At 35.5% G+C, this 21,046-nt stretch overlaps 1 protein-coding gene across 1 annotated transcript in view; it reads left to right on the top strand.

Moving 5' to 3' along the window:
- The window catches only part of SLC26A3 (solute carrier family 26 member 3), a 34,682-nt gene that overhangs the window by 10,300 nt on the left and 3,336 nt on the right, over positions 1-21,046 (top strand). The window contains exons 11-17 of the mRNA XM_001363717.4: positions 2,097-2,192; positions 8,463-8,569; positions 10,282-10,351; positions 10,448-10,540; positions 11,925-12,020; positions 13,683-13,913; positions 16,210-16,264. Coding sequence (XP_001363754.2) covers positions 2,097-2,192; positions 8,463-8,569; positions 10,282-10,351; positions 10,448-10,540; positions 11,925-12,020; positions 13,683-13,913; positions 16,210-16,264 — 748 coding nt within the window. The remainder of the gene's footprint in view (positions 1-2,096; positions 2,193-8,462; positions 8,570-10,281; positions 10,352-10,447; positions 10,541-11,924; positions 12,021-13,682; positions 13,914-16,209; positions 16,265-21,046) is intronic.

The following is a 21,046-nucleotide window of genomic DNA, read 5'->3' as shown; positions in this document are numbered from 1 at the left end:
CTCTTTGGGATACACACAAAAAAGTTTACATTCTCCTGGGAAAATAACATGAAGGTATATGAGTAAATACTAAGCACAAAGTAATAGAAAATAATTTCAAAGAAGAAATTTCCACCAGAAAAAAAATGATAAAAGGCCATAGAAAATGCCCAATCTGTAACCTACTATGCAACCTCCAAATGAATTGCTGGCTATATATGATCCTACTAAACAGAGCATGCTAATACAGTGTTTTGACACAAGCAGTGAGGAGTTAAATGGTGCAGTGGATAGTGCTAGACCTGGAGACATGAAGACTTTATTTCAAATCCAGTCTCAGACACATACTAGCTGTGACTTTGGGTAAGTCATATAACCACTGTCAGTTGCCTCTTCTGCAAAATGGAGAAAACAACAGTTTTTTTTTATCTGTAAAATGGTAAAAAAAATTCCCAGGGTTATCACATGGCTAAGATGAGAGAACATTTGTAAAACACTTTGCAAACTTTAAATGAGGCATACCAACAAATACGGATAGATTTATAACTAAAACATTTTTCATCTTTTATTATGCTACTACTGAAAAGTGGACCTAATCTCAGATTCCTGTCCTCCCAGTAGATCAATCTGTTTTAGAGGAGGATACTGTGTAAGCTTTTACTGTGAGGAGATGGTATTCCTCTCCATATGCTATGTCCGTGGAATCCTATTGATTTCTAACAGGGTAACAAATAAGCAAGAGAGATGATAGAATAAGGCATTTGGATCTATAACCCATATTGAAGAAGAGAAGAGAATAAAATCACTGCAAAATGCAAACAAAAACAGAAAAGCTTTGCAAGGCCAGAAACACAAATGTATACCTACTGATATACACATACACATACTGATATACACATAAAGGGAATTTAAAGTCATAGTTTTTTTCTACCTACTGCATGATTAGAATCTAGTAACCCCAGAGAACCAGTCTCAATGGCATTAACTCTGGAAAAACTGAACAAAACCTAGCTAAAAAACATTTAGTTGTTCTTCCATCTTCTACTGAACAAGTGGAAGATTCACTTCCAGATCTACCATTCATTTAATATTTGATCACCTGAAAAAAGAGCATCCACCTCTTCCATCTGATGGCATTGGGGTTTGTTTTATATTGAGGGCAAAGAATAAGTCATTACAATGAAATTTTAAGTGGCTTCAATTTTCTTCTTTTTACCAGGGAAGTAGTTCAAATTAACCCTACAATCCATTTATTAACCATTACTATGTGTCAGATGCTACATGCATGGTGCTGAAAAGATAAAGACAAAAATGCAATTAACTTCTTCTTACTAAAGGAATCTATGTTCTGCTGGAAGAAGCCATTACATTCTGGGACAAACAAATACAAAATATACACAAAATAATTTCAAGACAACCTCTATTCTAAGTAACTTATGGACCTAAATAAGTAAAACTTGAGCCAGTTGCATTACACAATCCTCTTATACAGAATAGTTATATAGAATAGCTTTCTAAACATCTTGAAATTTAAATGAAGGGGTATCTCAGTAAAGACAGCTTGAGCAGGTTTCTGTACCATAGTCATGGACCACATTGCTTTTAGAGAACTGTGATGACTGTAAGTGACTATTAAGGACTATGAGATCTTTGGTTGGAATCTCTCTGGAAATCTCAAGGAGTGGCAAAGACAGAGCTGTTATATTCAGAGCAAAGCCTCTGTGCAGGGAAGGGCAAAGTCTCAAGACTTAGTATGGCTCAATTTATATCAGAAAAGCTATTATTCTGACAGAGGAGAGACTCTAAATGAATACTCTAATGCAAATATTAACAACATGGCAATGGGTTCGAATCAAGAACACATGTGATACCCAGTGGAATCACACGTCGGCTACAGGGGGTGGGGGGGAGGAAAAGAAAATTATCTTTGTCTTTAATGAATAATGCATAGAAATGATCAAATAAAATACTATAAAATTAAAAAAAAAAGAAAAGCTATTATTCTGACAGGCTTTCTCCATCCCTTAAAAACCCTTTCTTATCATTAACCTTCACCTTTGCATCTTGAGAGCTCATTTGTTCCACAAACCCTATCTCTTGTTTTTCTTTTTTACCAGTCTGTGTTGGCAGCTTTATCTCTTGGAAATTTAAAGGGGATGCTGATGCAGTTTAAAGACGTGCCCACTTTGTGGAAAAAGGACAAGTATGACTGTGTGAGTAGAAAATAACTTTGTAATTAAATAAATGATGGTAGCTTATTAGGCTGATGTATATAAAATGTAAGCCAATATTTATGATGAAAGGGAATTTTTATTTTGTTTTGCTAGCTATCTTTAAGTCACAAACAGTCATATATCTGGGTACCTGAGAGTTATATTTTGTTATGGAGGAGGGGACATATGTCAATCAAGAAACCAGTCACATGAAACACTACTAGACATATGATAAATCAGATTTATCTATGAGGCACATGAAAAATATGTTAAAATATTTGAGGGACTGGTGCCTATAGTTTTGTAGGAAAGAACTAGGCAAGAAAAGGAAGTAACAGAGTCAGATTTTAGGTCAATAGAAGATAAAACTTTATGGCAATTAGAGCTGTCAAAAAAAGTAGAATTGCTTATTTTATGAGGTAATGAGTTTCAAAGGCTGGTTGAACACTTGCCAGGAGTGTTTCATCATGGGTACTTTGGAATTGTCTTGATTAGAGTAGCTAAGTCTTTTACAGTTGATTACAATGCAACTGTTACTTTATTAGAGTGCTCTCCTGTTCTGCTTGCTTCACTTTGCATCAGTTCATATGTGTCTTCCCAGGTTTTCTGAAGCCATCCTGATTGTTGTTTCTTATGGCACAATAGCATTCCATCACAATCACTTACCACAACTTGTTCAATAATTTCTCAATTGATGGAGATTCCCTTGATTTCCAATTCTTTGCCACTGCAAAAAGAACTGCTATAAATATTTTAATACAAATATGTCCTTTTCTATTTTCTTCAATCTCTTTGAGATATAGACCTAGAAGTGGTATTGCTGGGTGAAATGGCATATATAATTTTATAGCCCATTGGGTGAAGCTCTAAATTGTTCACTAGAATGGTAGGACTAGTTCAAAACTCTAACAGTGTATTAGTGTCTCTATTTTTCCCCATCCCCTCTAGCATTTGTCATTTACCTTTTCTTTGGTAAGTGTAATATTTCAGAGTTGTTTTAATTTGTATTTCTCTAATCAGTAGTGATTTAGAACATTTTTGTTTATGACTATTCATACATTTTATTTCTTCTTCTGTGCATATGCTTTGACCAAACTGGGGAATGGTTCTTATTTTTATAAATTTGTCTCACATATTTGATAAATGATGCTTCCCTAACTTACTTATTATCACACTTTAAGCCTAAATAATTTGTTATTAAAATTAACATTATATTATATCACATAATTATAACTATGTAATATATCATTATATAGAATTAACATGTTACACATAATTTTATCACCTTTTATGTCTAAATCTCTTATCCATTTCACCCAGTCTTAGTATAAATTGTGAGATATTAGTCTATGCTTAGTTTCTGCCAAGTTGCTTTGAAGTTTTCCCAGTGATTTTTGTCAAATAGTGAGTTCTACTAGATTAGCTGTGGCTATTTACTACTGTATATTGTGTACCTAATTTATTCCACTGATCTCCTACTTTATTTTTTAGCAAATGCTAAAAAATTGCTTTGATAATTACTACTTGGTAATATAGTCTGAAATTTGGTTCTTCTAGGCTATATACTTCCACATTATTTTTCTTTGAAACCAAATTCCCTTGATATTCTTGACCTTTTGTTCTTCCAGAGGAGTTTTTTAATATTTTATTTTTAAATTTTAAAAATAAGTTTATCATATTATTTTGTATAACATATAATATGCAATACATAGCTAGATGATATATAAGTATTTTATAATATATTTATTATTTATATATATTTTTAATTTTTTAATTTATTTTTTCTAGATCTATAAAACAATTCTTTGGTACTTTTATTGGTATGGCACTGAATAAGTAGAAGTTAGGTAGAAATGTTATTTTTATTAATTGGCTCAGCCTGTCACCCTCTTTATTTGTGTGAAAAGTATTTTGTTATTGTATTCACATGATCCCTGGGTTTATCTTGACAGTAGATTTCCAAATATTTTCTTTGTCTGCAGTTATTTTACATGGAATTTTCCTATCTCTTTCTTCTGGGCTTTGTTGGTAATATATAAAAATGCTAATGATTTATGTGGCTACATTTTATATCTTGCTAAAGTTATTCATTGTTTCAACTAGTTTTTAGTTGTTTCTCTATAGTTGTCTAATACCATGATATTATCTGCAAAGAGTGATAATTTCATTTCCTCTCTGTTCTTTCAAGTTCTTTCTCTTATTGCTGTAGCTAGTATTTCTAGTACAAAACTAAATGATAGTGATAATAATGGACATCATTGATTTACTCCTGATCTTATTGGGAAGGCTTCAAGTTAATCCCCATTATAGACAATGCTGGCTCTTGGTTTTAGCTAAATACTATTTATTGTTTCATGTTTTTTTGGGGGGGTTATTTAGAACATTTTTCCATGGTTGTAGGATTTATGATACATACACACACACACACACACACACACACACACACACACACACCTTCTCTCTTCCCTCCCCCACCTCCCAGAGCTGACAAGCAATTCCACTGGGTTATGTATGTATCATTGTTGAAATAGTATTTCCATGTTATTCATATTTGCAGTAGAGTGATCTTTTAACATCCAAACTCTAATCATATCCCTATTGAACAACGTGATTGATCATTTGTTTTTCTTCTGCATTTCTGCTCCCACAGTTCTTTCTCAGGATGTGAATAGCATTCTTTCTCCTAAGTACCTCTGGAGTGTCCTGGGTCATTGCATTGCTGCTAGTAGAAAATCCTTATTACATTCAATTGTGCCATAATATATCAGTCTCTGTATATAATGTTCTTTTGGTTCTGCTCCTTTCACTCTGCATCAATTCCTGGAGGTCTTTCCAGTTCACATGGAATTCCTCCAGATCATCATTCCTTTGAGCACAATAGTATTCCATCACCAGCATATACCACAATTTGTTCAGCCATTCCCCAAGCAATGGACACCCCCTCATTTTCAAGTTTTTTGCCACCACAAAGAGCATAGCTGTAAATATTTTTGTACAAGTATTTTTCCTTATTATCTCTTTGGGGTACAAACCCGGCAGTGGTATGACTGGGTCAGAGGGTATGCATTATTTTAAAGTACTTTGCGCATAATTCCAAATTGCCCTCCACAATGGTTGGACCAATATTTATTATTTTAAGAAAAGCTCAACTTATTTCTATGCTTTCTAGTGTTTTTTAATAGGAATGGATATTGCATTTTGTCAAAACCTTTTCCTCCATCTATTGATATCATATGATTTTTATTATTTTGTTACTGATATAGTCAGCTATCCTGGTTATTTTTGTATTTCTGAACCAGCCCTACATGTCAGTATAAATCCCATCTGGTCATAGTGTATGATATTTATGATATATTACTGTAATCGCCTTGCCAGTAGTTCATTTAATTTTTTTCATTAATATTCATTATGGAAATTGGTCAGTGGTTTTCTTTCTCTACTGTTGCCCTCCCTGGTTTAGGTATCAAAATCATATTTGTTTAATTTAATGGAAGAAATCAAAGCCATCAATAATTTATATTAAAAAATGTTCTAAATCACTGGGTTAGAGAAATGCAAATTAAAACAACTCTGAGGTATCACTTCACACCTATCAGATTGACCAATATGATGATAAAGGGAAGTGATAAATGTTGAAGGGGATATTGCAAAATTGGGACACCAACGCATTGTTGATGGACTTGGAAAAAACACAGAACTATTAAATAGTTAGAAAATCACTCTTTAATCAAGGAAGAAGGGTTCAGTGTAATAGTTGGCCTCCATACAGAGTCCAAGGATTGAACTCTGGATGCTCTTGGACACTGACCCTTGGGAGAGCCAACCTCCCTAGATTGACAACTCCAAGGAACAAAAGAATTTGGGGAACCTATATACCATTTGGGAGAAATCCAGGGGCAGAGAAAGATGACTGACATCACTATAACTACAAAGAAAATGGGAGTGTTCAAACTATGCTGGCAGAATACAATCAAGCTTGGGGAAAGAATCATAGCTAGCTAGGGTCTAAGGGAAGGTACTGCTTACAATGGATACTAAAAGAATGGTGCCTGCCCAGGTGTGGGTCTTCTTGGGAAAGGGTCTCTAATACAATAGGGTCCATTATTTAGTCTGAAACTGCTAACCTGAGATTCCCTTCAGGATGGATTCTCATAGGAACAGGGAACAAACTTTGGGGTCTCCAACTTACAAGCTAGTTCTAAAACTTGGGGTTCGTAAGATCTTACTAGGCTACCAGTTTGATTCCATGTTGACAGAACTGATCCAAATTTTCTGGAGGACAATTTAGAACTATGCCCAAAGGGCTATAAAAATGTGCATACTCTTTGATCTTATAATACCGTTACTGGGTCTGTATCCCAAAGAGATAATAAAAAAGGGGAAAGGAGCTACTTATACAAAAATATTTATAGGAGCTTTTTTCATAGTGGCAAAGAATTGGAAATTGAGGAAATATCCATCAATTGAAAATGGCTGAACAAATCGTGGTACATGTTGATGATGAAGTACTATCATGCTATAAGAAATTGTAGTCATCCACTGGCCAAAAAATATTCTTTTGTGGGTTGACCATCTGAAAGGGAAGCTGGGGACTGAAGGAATATGGGTGGAAGGGTTTAAAGCTTAAGGAAGACATAGAGAGGGAAAAGAGACACAGAGACACAGGATTCTTTAGCATAACATCAAGTCTGTGCTGTTCTGCTCTGATAGTGGTAGAGCCTTGAAGACACACAGATAGACTGAATTTTATTGAGGTCTCAAGGAATTGGGGTGTGTGGAATAGTTAATCAAATAGGTGACTTGGCAGAAAAATTAGTGTCATATCAGTAATCAATGACAAGATAAAGCTGGATCCTAAGACAATGGAGTAGCCAATGCCCAGACCAGAAGTTCCTTTGACCTTCTGCACACTGGCCTCATCTCATACAAATGCTAATTGAGCAAAAGCTAAATGCTTTTGCTATTACAAAGAAGCTATAGAAAATGCTAATCAGCCCAGGGATGCCAGTTCAAGGATCCGTATCAATCATGTGAAATATTAGAAATATTTCCATAAATCTAGTACATGAGCACTTTGCTCATTAGATTCAGCTTTTGAATACATCTTTAATACTTTATGATTCATTCATACCTGGAACCCTTCAGAAATGATAAGCAAGATGATTTCAGAAACAGCTGGAAAGATCTGCACAAACTGATGCAGAATGAAATAAGCAGAACTGACCAAGGTAACATTGTACACAGTAACAGCAATATTGTATGATCATCAACTCTGAAAACTTGGCTACTCTCAGTAGTGCAATGATCTGGGGCAATCCTGAAACATATGAAGGGAATGCTATCAACCACCAGAGAAACAACTATTGGAGTCAGATGGATGTGAATCGAAGCATGCTATCTTTAACTAAATGTTTTTATGGTTTTATTTTTATTTAGTATGAGTATGCTCTTAAAACAATGACCAATATGAAAGTGTATTTTGAATGATAACAAAAATAAAATTTTGTAAATGAATATCTTTTTCTGACATTTTGTTGGCTCTGCTACTCTAGAATTTGATTTGAGGCATTATTCTAAAGTTGTTTGGAGAGGAATGTTGAGAGAGTCTAGCTGAGTGCTTTCTTTACTCTGCCATCTTGGGACAAGCAATACAAAATTTAACAAAAATACAAATCCTTCAAACATGTTAATAGTAAGGAACAGTCTCCATGGGTAGAGACCCCAATAAAATTATGAGGCTTTAGTTTGGAAGGTCACTACTCAGATGGGAACAGGGAGCCATCAGGGAAGAACTTACCTAGGGTACAGATGGAATGATCAAGTACCTGTGCCTTCTGAAAAATTCCTACTTTAATTAATGACTTCAAGCATGACCTCTAAGTTTCAGCACCCTTGGAAAATATCCCAGCTTATCCTAGTTTCAGCTTTTGGGGGAGAGGGGTTGAACAGGATGAACACTAGGATCAAGTTAATTTATTGTTTTGAGTTTTTCTATGATCATAGAAGTAATTTGTTCAAATTCTTATAAATAGAATCTGTATTATTTTAGATTTATAATCAAAATTCTACTTTATTGGTATATTTTAAGCAAAAATTCTTTCTCCCTCCTATTAGGACAAGTAGCATAAAAATGTTTTAAATGTTAGCATATGGTTTAGTATTTGTTGAGCTTGACAAAATGAGAAATAATTGTATTTGTTCTCATTCCTAGCACTGATTGGTAGAGTTTTATCACTCTTTTAATGCATAATTTGTATATATTTTTTCCAGGTAATTTGGGTTTTTACCTTCCTAGCTGCTGTTATCCTGGGGCTGGGATTGGGGCTAGCAGCTAGTGTGGCATTCCAGCTCCTCACCATTGTGTTTCGGACTCAGTTGTAAGTAGATATTGGGCATCATAATCATGAAATCTTTCAGGCTTCGACTAGTCTAAATCAAAAGATAATGACATCATTTTTCTGGAGGAAGAAAATTGAGTTTAATTGACAAAGATATGTAAAAATAAGATGGCCCACTATATCTTTTTTTATTATCTATCTTTATCTAGAGATAATCTTCAAAAAACAGCAGTATTGCATGATTTTGTAACACTAACCTTTCCACTCCATTTCTACTCCAATCTTTGCCATGCTTTCAAAGATATTATATAGAATCCACAAGCTCTTGTTTACCTACCTGTATAATACAGATAGATTGGAGGCAAGTGGAGTAGTGGATAGACAGTATGCCACAGAGTCAGAAAGACCTAGGGTTCTAGTTCTATATCAGAAACATTGACTGTGTGACCCTAGGTAAATCATTTCACTTCTGGTTGCCCTTTGCTAATACTATTGATTGTGGAATGATTGCTATTGAATGAATTCACAGGTCCAGACAAATCAACTGCCTTTCAGGAATATCTAAGAGCTTGGAATGAGGCATGTTAAACCCTAAAATATTTTTGTTTTAACTTAATTTAATTAAAGTTTAATTTTTTAAAGTATAGTTTTAACTCTCATTACTGGACATATTTCAACAAAAAATCTTCTTCTCCTTGGGATTTAAATCATCCCTGCATACAACCAGGTGGTTGGTTCTAAAAGTCTTTCCTTCCAATCCCAATATTCCATAGAAACCACTTATTAATCTTTAAGAACTAAGTAGCTCTATTACAGAGTATGCTATCCCCATATTTAAATTTATAGGAAAATACATCCATAGTAGAAGAACTTAAAATTCCTTTAGTGAATATTTATTGGATGCCTCCAATTTGCATGGTAAAACTAGAATAGCAACTTGCATTTCATTTTTAGATAGAAGGCATCTGACTGAATATAAGTCCCTTGAGGGCAGGACCTATTCCATTTTTGTCTTGATATTCTCAGCACCTAGCATAGTCCCTGGCACCATAGTAGGTGTTTGAAATAAATGCTTTGACTGATTGACATAGACCCTTAACATTTATCCTACACTTTCCTCACAACAGCCTTGGGAATTGGTATAAGTATATTTGGGAGGAGGAAGCTAGAAGGGTCCTTAGAGATCATCTAGTCTAGCCTCCTTCATTTTATAGGAAAGGAACCAGAGGACAGAGAATTACATTCTGAAAGTCTCAAAGGTAGCAGAAATGAGATCTGAACCCAGGTCTTCTGACCACCAAATTCTGTGGTCCTTCCACTGTACCACAATGCTACCATTCTACAGCTAAGAAAAAGTATTGTTCTGCATGACAGAATTCAAATTAACAGTAATAACTTACATTTACATAGAGCTAATCTATTATCTTATTTGATTTTCAAGAACAACCCTGTGACACAGGTACAATAGGAATCATCTCTATCTGACAGCTGAGGAAGCTGAAGCTGAGAGAGTTTAAATGATTTACCAATTAGAGGCATCAGAGTCAGAACTTGAACCTGGTTTGATTTGATTGCACTGCTCTTTACACCATACCATATTACCTCTCTAAAGAGGAAGAAAAAGAAAAAAAAGATATATTTCTTGTCTTCAAGGGTTTTTCATAATAAGGCATGAAAAAGATATAAATGTTAACATCACCCATCTAGTTCTAATATGTCCTATTACTCATTTTATGCTCATTTCTTTACAGCCCACAATGCAGCACATTAGCCAATGTTGGAAGAAGCAACATCTACAAGAATAAAAAAGATTACCCTGATGTAAGAACCTTTCAGTTTTGCTTGATGTATTTTTGATGTTGACTTATGCTTAATTCCCTACAAATTTTCAGAAACTAACATCATATTTCTTTGTAGATATATGAGCCAGAGGGAGTCAAGATTTTCAAATGTTCAGCTCCTATCTATTTTGCAAATACTTCTTTCTTCAGGAGGAAACTTTTTGAAGCTGTAAGTTTTAGGGAGTTTTAAAAAACATACTTATATATATTTCCCAGAACTCTTCTAAGTTCCCCCCAAAAAGATTGTTCCACTCCTTAGCAAAAAAAAAATGGTAGACTCTAATACAAAAGAGTAGATTCTAAAATCTGGGAGCTTTGCTGTATCACTGACCGCAGGGTCCATGTAGTAAAATCACCTCATAGGCAAGAATATCTTATATAAAGGTCCTTTGGGGTCTTCAGGAGAAAAATCTCTTTGGATGGGGTTCATAGTAGAACCATCTCATACTGAATTCTCTTCTGTAGTAGTGTTATAGTATGGTTTTGTTATTCTGGATTTTGTTGCTTTCTTCCTATCTTTTTGGAACCCAGAGTGAGGAAGAAGTAAGCAATCAAGAAACATCAAAGGAACACTTAATATTTGAATACATCCCTGCCCCCGTCATAATGACCATATGTATTCAGTGACTGTGATGCGATAGAGAGGGGATTGAAGATAGGGTAGGTGAGACTCAGATTAGAAAAATGAAAGAAAGCACAGTATCAACTCTAGGAATCACCACCACCACCACCATTTTGTTTTAATAGTCACAGAAGAACATAATAGTTTCTACTACCTTTTCTAGGCTTGACATTCTGTTTGCACCTGATCTAGAGGTAAATAAATACTTGTTAAATGTTGACTTTACCATGATATTATGCTTCCTCAAGAAGTACAAAGTACACACATAAACCTAAATGATAAGTTGCAACTATAGAACAATAGAGATTTTCCTAGTGAGTCCTAGTCAGTAAAGAAAAGCAGAGTCTTGGCACCATGTACATCAGAGAAGATTATGACAGGATCTTTGTCAGCTGTCTCTCACTCACACATGCATGCACACAGACACACACACAGTTTGACTATTTATAATGCTAATACTATTACACTAAAGGAGGTAGTGTTGGATAATGGAAAAAAAAAACAGAAGTTGGCAACAAAAAACTCGGTTTCCAGAATTACAGTAGCAGAGGGGAAAGAATAGTAGGTTGGAGTCAAAGATCTGGATTTGAATCCTGATTTATCTACATTTTACCATTATGATCTTGGTTAAGTTGGTTCTCTTTTCTAGGCTCCAATTTCTTCATGGGTGGCAGAACAATACCGATTACTAAAGGAAAGTTCAGGTTATTTTTTGAGGCAAAGTACCAGGCTGGATAGACTATTGCTCTGTTCCAGGATGGTATCTCCAATCTTCTTAAGAACCATTTTAAACATAGGGGTGGGAGAGGGAAGCTCTCTTCATTATTTGTCCTTATTCTTCAATCTAACTGAAATAAAATATTTAGAAATGAATTATATAAGGAGTGCAGTGCATGTTGGCAGATATATAATCCAATGGCATATATTTTAGGTTGGTTTTAATCCAGTTAGAATTTTACGAAAGCGCAACAAAGCTCTGAAGAAAATCCGAAAGATGATGAAGGAGGGACTTTTGCAAATTACACCAGTAAGTGTATTGTATTGTATTATATTATATCAATCATATCCTAAATTATATCATGCTATCCTATATTATGTAGTTGTGTATTGTTACTGAAAGCTAGCAATTATGTTGCAAGATTTTAGCCCCAGGGGGCAGCTGGGTGGCTCAGTGGATTGAGAGTCAGGTCTAGAGACAGGAGGTCATAGGTTCAAATCTGGCCCCAGACACTTCCCAGCTGTGTGACCCTGGGCAAGTCATTTGACCCCCATTGCCTAGCCCTTACCACTCTTCTGCCTTGAAGCCAATACACAGTATTAATTCCAAGATGGAAGGTAAGAGTTTAAAAAAAAAAAGATTTTAACCCCATTAATCTACATGTTTCCAAGTTGATACTAAAAGTAAACTTTGAACTTCAGTTCCCCTAATTTCAAGACTAGCACATAATCCTTTCTTTCTACTCAAATAACTGTTGCAGATTAGCTGACCTAATTTTAAACTGTGTTACAGGTTTTCATTTTCAAAAAAGTACTTAGATTTTACTACCCACCTAATTTAGAACCCCATAACCTCTCACCTGGTCTCTTGCAGCAGCCTTCTAGTTGGTGTCCCAACTTCAGGTTTCTCCCCTCTCTAATCCATACAGCTGCCAAAGTGACTTCTCTAAAACTCACATCCAATTATCCCATTGCCCTACTCAACAAACTTCAGTGGCTCCCAGTGACTTCTATGACCACATATAAATTGCTCTGGCATTTAAAGCTCTTCACAACTTGACTATATACAACCATTCCAGACTTAATAAACAGGACTCCCATCATATAAACTACTAAACAGACAAATTGGCTTTTATATTGTTCCTCAGGTGCAATAAGACAGCTGGGAGGCATAGTGGATAGATGCTGGTTCTGTAGTCAGGAGGACCCATCTTCCTGAGTTCAAATCTGCCCTCAGACACTTCTTAGTCATGTGACCCTCAGCAAGCCACTTAACCCTGTTTACCTCAGTTTCCTCATCTGTAAAATGAATTGGAGAAGGAAATGGCAAATCACCCTAGTATCTTTGCCAAAAAAAAAAACAACAACAACAAATAACAACAACCAACCAAATGGAGTAGCAAAGAATCAGACAAGACTAAAATGATTGAATAATAACACAATATCCCATCTTCGATCTCCATGTCTTTGTCCTGGCTGTCTCCCATTCCTGGAATGACCTCTTTCCTCACCTGATTCTCTCACACTCCATAACTCTCTTCAAAACTCAGCTTGAGTGCCATGTCTACGTGAATCTTTTATTCATTCCTCCCAGCTGCTCATCTTATCTTCCCCAAATTATCTTGCTTCTATTTTGCATATAATTTGTAGGTAATATATATATATATATATATATATATGGTCTTCTTACTCAGGACTTAGAACTTTCTGAAGGAAGATCTGTTTTAGTTTTGTCTTTGTATGCCCATGTAGCCAGTACTTAGCATTTAATATGTGTTTGGTGATTGACAGACTACTATTAACCTAAATAATCTTTTTCTCAATTCAAGATAAGGAAAATAGATAGAATGAATGGATGGATGGATGGATGGATGGATGGATGGATGGATGGATGGATGGATGTAAGAGTGTACAAATGTGTGTAAGTGTGTATATATGTATCATGTACGTATTTTGCCTTTCTACCCTACAGAAAGGATTTATAGTAACTGATAGCAAGTTCACAAACATTTATGATAACTCTGATGAGAAGATAGAAGAATTGGATCAGCCTATCATGACTGCAGATCTACCATTTCAGATAGACTGGAATGGAAACCTCCCTGTCAACTTTGAAGTTCCCCAAATCAACCTCCACAGCCTCATTCTTGATTTTTCAGCTGTATCATTTCTGGATGTTTCTTCCATGAGAAGCCTTAAATCGGTAATTTAAAACTTTCTCTCCCCTTCCCTTCTCATCTATCTATCCAGGCAGCTCTGCTATAATGGGACATATATGCCCTCAAAAACACTTTAAAAAATTTTTCACTATAAAAAACCACAGAGTTTATGGGAGGAATGGGATTAGAGGAACAATGCTCAAAAAAACAGCAATAGTAAAAATAAAAGAGAGAAAGAAATCTAATAAAAATGGCAGCAGAGTTTTTACATGTTATGTGGTTAAGAAATACATAAATAAGGGCAGCTAGGTGGCTCAGTATATAGAGGGCCAAGACTGGAGATAGGAGGGCCTGGATTCAAATCTGGCTTCAGATACTTTCTGCAGCTGTGTGATCCTGATTAAACCACTTAGCCCTCATTGCCCAACTCTTACTGCTCTTCTACTTTGGAATCAATATCTAGTATCCATTCTGAGACAGAATATAAGGGTTTTAAAAAAAAGAAATATATAGATAACACAACAACTAGTGATCAAGTCAGCAGCTAGTCCGATGCCATGGCAGAAGGGGGTGTGGTGAGAGAGAATATGGGGAAAGATTAGCCCTCTTCTGCCCACACAGCTCCTGTTGCACCAAAAGATAGACAATAAATATGATACTTTGCCTTGACAGGGACAGGAATTTTGCTTGAGGAAGTGGGGCTCACGCGAGCTTTAGTTGTTATTGTGAAGGTGTACCAGTTCTGCTTCTTCCTACTTCTTGAAGAAGTTGAATGAATAGGAACAAACTTGAAATTTGAGTTAAGCTCACAGTTCCCTAACAAGTTGATTTCATTGATCAAATTTGGGTTTTTTGAAACCTGCAGTATAGCAGAGCTGACTGTGTATATATACATATATAGATACACATATAGATACATTTATGCACACACATAAATAAAATAAAGCTTGCCAAGCCATGGTTATTGGTATAAACTTTACTTTCAAGGAAGTATGTTGTAAAATTGTTTTTCTCCCTTAGAAAGTAGACGTTAAGAGAGAAACATCATAGGATGAGAACATTGTAATTAATCATGTAAACATGGGGAAATTTTTTAAAATAAAGAATTTTTAAAATTGTATTTGTTTGGCAAATGAGCAAATGATTCTCCTCCTTTTTCCCTCTAAAGAAGCCTCCTTTTGAGAGTGTATATAATTTTGAGAAAAGTAGAATGGAAGAGTGACTAGAGTTGTTCTGAAAAGGTTCCAGTCCCACCTCTGATGTATCTTAGCTGTGTGACCTTAGGCAAGTCACCTATTTTTTCACATAGGCAGTGCTTTAATACTAGAAGTTTCAAAGATATCACCAAATCTGTGTTAGTGAAGGGAGTCTCCTCACCCAGAAGTTCCCTATAATGCTCTGAAATCACAAGTCCTGTCCTTTTCTCTGTAATCTTAAAGGGACAAGAATAAAATATCAGATTAGGGAAAAGAACAGATTTATGTAGTGTTATTGTTCTTTGGGGCAACTGGTGGAGTAATGGAGAGTGCCAGGCCTGGAGTCAGGAAGATTCATTTTCTTGAATTCAAATATTGCCTCTTACACTTATTAGCTGGGTGACCCTGGGCAAATCACTTATCTTTGCCTCAGTTTCCTTATCTGTAACGTGAGCTAGAGAAGAAAACAGCAAATTACTTTAGTATCTTTGCCAAGGAAACTCCAAATGGGTCACAAAGATTCATACAAGACATGAAAATAGTTGAACAACAACAAATAATAATAACAGCTGACATTTACATGATACTTTTAAGATTTACAAAAATGTGTTAAATAGAATCAGAATTGTTGAATCAAATTTATTGCTGGAATTGTCTCAGAGGTCATCCAATCATTCCAACAACCTCTCATTTTAGACTTGGGGAAACTAACACACAGAAAGCATAAATTTTTTCTTATGATAATATTAGCTGGGCTTTTGTATAGGAATGATGAAAATTTCATAAGCTATTGAATGGTTCTGTCTCTACTTGCTTCTAATTATTAAACAGATCTTTGTTGAGCTTCCTATAAAATATTATTTAAAAAAATAGCTGGAAATTTTCACATGAAATATGCCCAAACTTTTAGAAACCATTTTTAGTTTCTAATAATAAAACAGGCACACTTTTCCCTATTAGCCTTTTTTTCTCTCTCTCTGGCTTGGAAATTTGCCCTTTGGCTATTACCTACTAATTTGGTTCTACTCATTATGCAAAAGTTCTTATAGTTGAATGGATCACAAAAGATAAAATCACCACTGTTCTCTTTAAGTTTCTGACCTCAAATTGTTCTCTTAAGAAAGTTGTGTTTTTTGTTTCACAGATTTTACAAGAATTTCTCAGGATTGAAGTAGATGTGTATATTATTGGGTGTGATGGTGAGTTGTCTTTCTTTTTCCTTTTCTGACCCTTTAATTAATTAATTAAGAACTGCCTATCTGAACACAATTCAAAAGGAACTGTGCAAAAGTTAAATTTAGTCTCTACTGATAAAAATATTATATTTTATGAGGCTTATTAAGATTATTAGAAATCAAGGAAATAAGAAAATACAAAATAAGAAAGGCACGTGCCTAGGGCTGATTAGCCCATTCACAATTAACTTACATCTTGTTGCAATCTCTGAGTAGATGAAGAGAGCGAAGTAGGTGTTACAGCCAGTTTAAATACAAATTTTGATCTCGCCCAGGTGGGGATCTCAGGTGAGATTATAGGGAATTCTGGGAAGTACCAAGGACTTCTGGGGATTGAAGTCTGGGGTTCAAATCTCCATTTTTACATTCTACCCCTTTGATCGTTATTGGGAAACCAGTTTCCCCAAAAGGATCATGAAAACATAATCAACTTAAAGATTACAATAATTTGAGGATAAGAGGAAAAAAGAACAAAACCAAAAATTGCTGGATGCATTGACAAAAAATCAGTTAGGGGGCAGTCCCCTTTGGCATGAACGTATACATACAAATAAATGTTCAATCAACCACACCCAAAGTTCATTCTTGATCTTCTTGTGAAGCTTGTGGTCTGGAGGCATCTTCATGGTGTCTTCTCCAAACAGTTCAGTTTCTGGATTTGGAGAGGTATCATGTTTCTTGACCTAAAATTCTTCTCAAAAGGAATTTAAACTTTGCAATTTAAAATAATAATATTTTGACATTCCCCCCTTGAAAAGGGTGATTGAAAAGCCCAGGGATCACTTAGGGATGCATGGCTGAGTTATGAGGTATATGAATCAATTGGCAAGAGAAATTAAAAAGACATCAGAAAAATCCAAATAAAAAAGATAATTTCTAGATGAAAATATAGACAATCAAAGTCTTATGTATAAAAACTCTAAGTAAAGGAAAAATAAATCTATAACAGGTTCTTGAATCAGGGCCCAATTAAAATGATATAAGCAAGTAAGCATTTACCCAGTCAGTAGCCAGGACTACAGAAAGTTGCCACACTATGAAAGACAGAAAAGGGACTAGATTATAGGAGCCAGGTAGGAGCCAAATTTGAGATACTTGTCTGTAAGTATTTTCACGAAGAGTGTGGATACAAGGAAGGCCTACATCTTAACGTAAGTTAAGCATCGCAACCTTGAGTCTTCACACTAGGTTCAAGTCCTTTGTATTGGCTTAGAAGTGCATCAGTCCTTCCTGGATTGGTTTCTTTGGCCCTGTGCAATGGTTCTTTTGTATATCGTGTCCTGGAATCAGACAGAATCATTAAGCAAAGTCCCATAATTTTTTAAAAACAATTAGTGGCATCATTTTTATAGTCTCAAGTTTTGGGGGCATGTACTGACATAGCAAATGTATTTTAAACTTATATTACTGCAAAATCAAAAAGGTACAGAAAATCTTAATACTGGTGATGTGTTTCAAATATAAAAAGGAGAGAAAAAATAAAAGACTGAAATAGTATATTGCACATGCAAGAAAAATATAATAATAAAAGTTTTAAAATTCAAAAATATAACTTATAATCATTGACACACTGTGTCAGCTAAGAAAATATAGAATACAAGGCTTTCTCACCAAAAATGAGATCCATTTCCTCTTCATGCCTGGTCATGATCCACTGTGAGTACAAGCAAATGAATTTCACAAAGTAACAGTTTTTTATATAAAGAACAGTAGTACACATATGTCGGTATCAATATCCCCTAAATTCTCAATAGCCCAATTAATTCCAATAGCAAAAAAACACACTATCATTTTTACATAAGTCTGCTGTATGACATTTAAAGAACCTATGAACTGATGGATATTTGTCACAATTTTTATAGACATAGCAATATTTCAACATTGGCAAGCATATTTAAACAAAGTAAAACTCATTTTGGTTCTAGAACATCATCAAAAAATCTAGATATCATTAAAAAACGTGGTAGAGGATATCTACAGATATGTATCTGTACTGTTGATGTTGGGTAAAGTGAGCTGAAGAGTTATAAATGAGAGATGCTCCTCTTTTGGGAGTGCTCCAGGGGTACTATATGCTCTGGGATTAATTTCCCAGCTCCTTAGTATGAGACTGTTATGTCCCATCCATTCACATTGTTAGAAATGTGGGAGGTGGGGATTATAATTGTATTTTACTTCAGTTACTAAAATGGACCTTACCCCCTGTTAGGGGCAGGCAAAATGACCAGAGTTGTTGGAAAAAAATATAAAAATCATGTCTAAAAGGCCTCTTATAATCAATTTGAGATATTTAGCTCATTAAATTTTCCAAAGGTTGTTATACAATTGTAACCAGTTTTTATAAAGTCCATCTATTCTCTATGTGACAATTTACAAATTCAAAACAGAAAAAGGCTGTTTTTACATATGGTCTTATTCAATAATATTTGTTCAGTGTAGTTATAGGGGGAAAGCAACAGAATATAACAGTAGTTAAAACCTAGTACATTAAAATGATTCAGTGTAACAGAATAGTGTTGAATACATTAATTTATGAACTTAAAACCAACAAAATTAAATCTTAAACAAAACAATCAGTAAAATGCAATAAAATACAGAGATTTTTATAAAACATTGGAGTCTGAAATGCCTTAAATATATCTAACCTCCAGTCTCTTTAAAGTTCGTTGGGTTTTTTTTTTAATTATCCATTTAGATGCCTATTGTCAGAAGGCAGAAAATTGGTAAGGGGTAGGCAATGGGGGTTAAATTACCTGCCCAGGGCCACATCACTAGGAAGTGTCTGAGTCCAGATTAAAACCCAGGACCTCCCATCTCTAGTCCTGGCTAGTGAGGGTGATTTTTTAGAATCTCAAATTGGGCCAAAGAATTGTAGGGAGCTGAATTTTCCCCCTGAAGTAACAGAATCAGTGTACTCAAAAGATATCCTTCGAAATACCCCATGCTTGTAATCAACTTCCTGTTTGGAAAAGTCTCTTCCTTCTCCTCTTTCTCCTCCTCTGTGATCCCCTGCCTCTTGCCACATGGAGGCTAATTGTAGCCTAAAGAAAGAACACCCCCATTTTTACCAGCTGGTTTTTCATCCTGAAGAAATTGGGGCAGCTACCAGCAAGACCCGGGGCAATATGGCTCGGAGGCTGGAGATCAGCTGGGCTGGGTCCGGGTGGGTCAGGATCGGGAGAGCTATCTGGGTCAAACAGGTACAGATTGCAGGAGCACAGAAGCAGACAGCAGGAGCCAGGTGCAGGCAGGGCCAGGACTGAAGCCGGAGAGTGATCTTAGGAGGAGCAGATGGCTACAGGCAGGAACGAGCTGATCAAGAGGCTTTTCTGAAAATACTTGGAGAAACATGGCTTAAAAAAACTTATCTAGGCTATCTTTTTTTTTTAATTTTGAGAAGTTCTCATCCAACCTAGTGGTTGCCAGACTGTAAAAGTTAAATTTAGTCTCTACTGATAAAAAATATTATATTTTATGAGGTTTATTAAGATTATTAGAAATCAAGGAAATAAGAAAATACAAAATAAGAAAGGCACATGCCTAGGTCTGATTAACCCATTCACAATTAGCTTGCATCTTGTTGCAATCTCTGAGTAGAGGAAGAGAGCAAAGTAGGCATTACAGCCAGTTTAAATACAAATTTTGATCTCACCCAGGTGGGGATCTCAGGTGAGATTATAGGGAATTCTAGGAAGTACCAAGGACTTCTGGGGATTGAAGTCTGGGGTTCAAATCTCCATTTTTACAACTGGTACCATTCCCATTGGGGCAGCTAGGTGGTACAGTGGATGGAGTACCTGCCCTGGAGTCAGGAAGACCTGCATTCAAATGTGGCCTCAGATATTAGTAACCCAGGCAAGTTATTTAACACTGTTTGCCTCCATTTCCTCAAAAGCCTTCATGTATCTTGGCCAAGAAAACTCCAAAAAGACTCAAAGAGTTAGGAATAATCAACAAAACAACAGCATCCATCCTCATGGGAGGAAAATCAGAAGAATCTAAGTAGTAGCTGATCCTAAAAGAACATTAAGGACATTTTATCCTATGCTTTGATGTAATTTAGTTGTTTTTCAGTTGTCTGACTCTTCGTGACCCCATTTGGGATTTTCTTGGCAAAGATACGGGAGCTGTTTACCATTTCCTTCTCCAGCACATTATACAGATGAGGAAACTAAGGCAAACAAGGTGAAGTGACTTGCCCAGAATCACATAGCTAGAAAGTATGAGGCCAGAAAGATGAATCTTCCTGACTCGAGGCACTGCACTCTATTCATTGCACTACCTAGCTGCCTCATCCTATACTTCACTTTTTTTGAAATAACATTAACATAGCTAAAAATGGAATTCAAAAGATCATTAAGAATGATGAAAATGTTCAAGATTAGCAACAGATGTGGAAGTAATAGTGAGCTGGAAGCTTGAATTTCTTTAAAATATACTCTATTTAATCATTAAGTATTTTTAAGGAAGCCTGCCATGTGGGTGGAATATAAAAGGACACTCCTAAGAACATGAATATAACATTTGTAACTGATGGTTTTTTCCCTAATTAACTACATGGAATGTCAGATATAAATTCTGAGAATTTCCTGGTCAAAAAAGTTGTCTTACTTCTATGAATTTTTCCCTTGTATTGCTATAACCTCAAATTCTCAACTTTAACATCAATGATGTTTTCTGCAGTAGGCCTTAGACCAGTGGGCCTGGTTCTTTGAGGTGAGCATTATTAATGGCACTTCCCTTTCT

Source organism: Monodelphis domestica, chromosome 5, assembly GCF_027887165.1.
Source record: "Monodelphis domestica isolate mMonDom1 chromosome 5, mMonDom1.pri, whole genome shotgun sequence".
Classification (NCBI taxonomy): domain Eukaryota; kingdom Metazoa; phylum Chordata; class Mammalia; order Didelphimorphia; family Didelphidae; genus Monodelphis; species Monodelphis domestica.
Note: the sequence above shows the minus strand (reverse complement) of the source record. Positions and strands in the feature narration are given on the sequence as shown.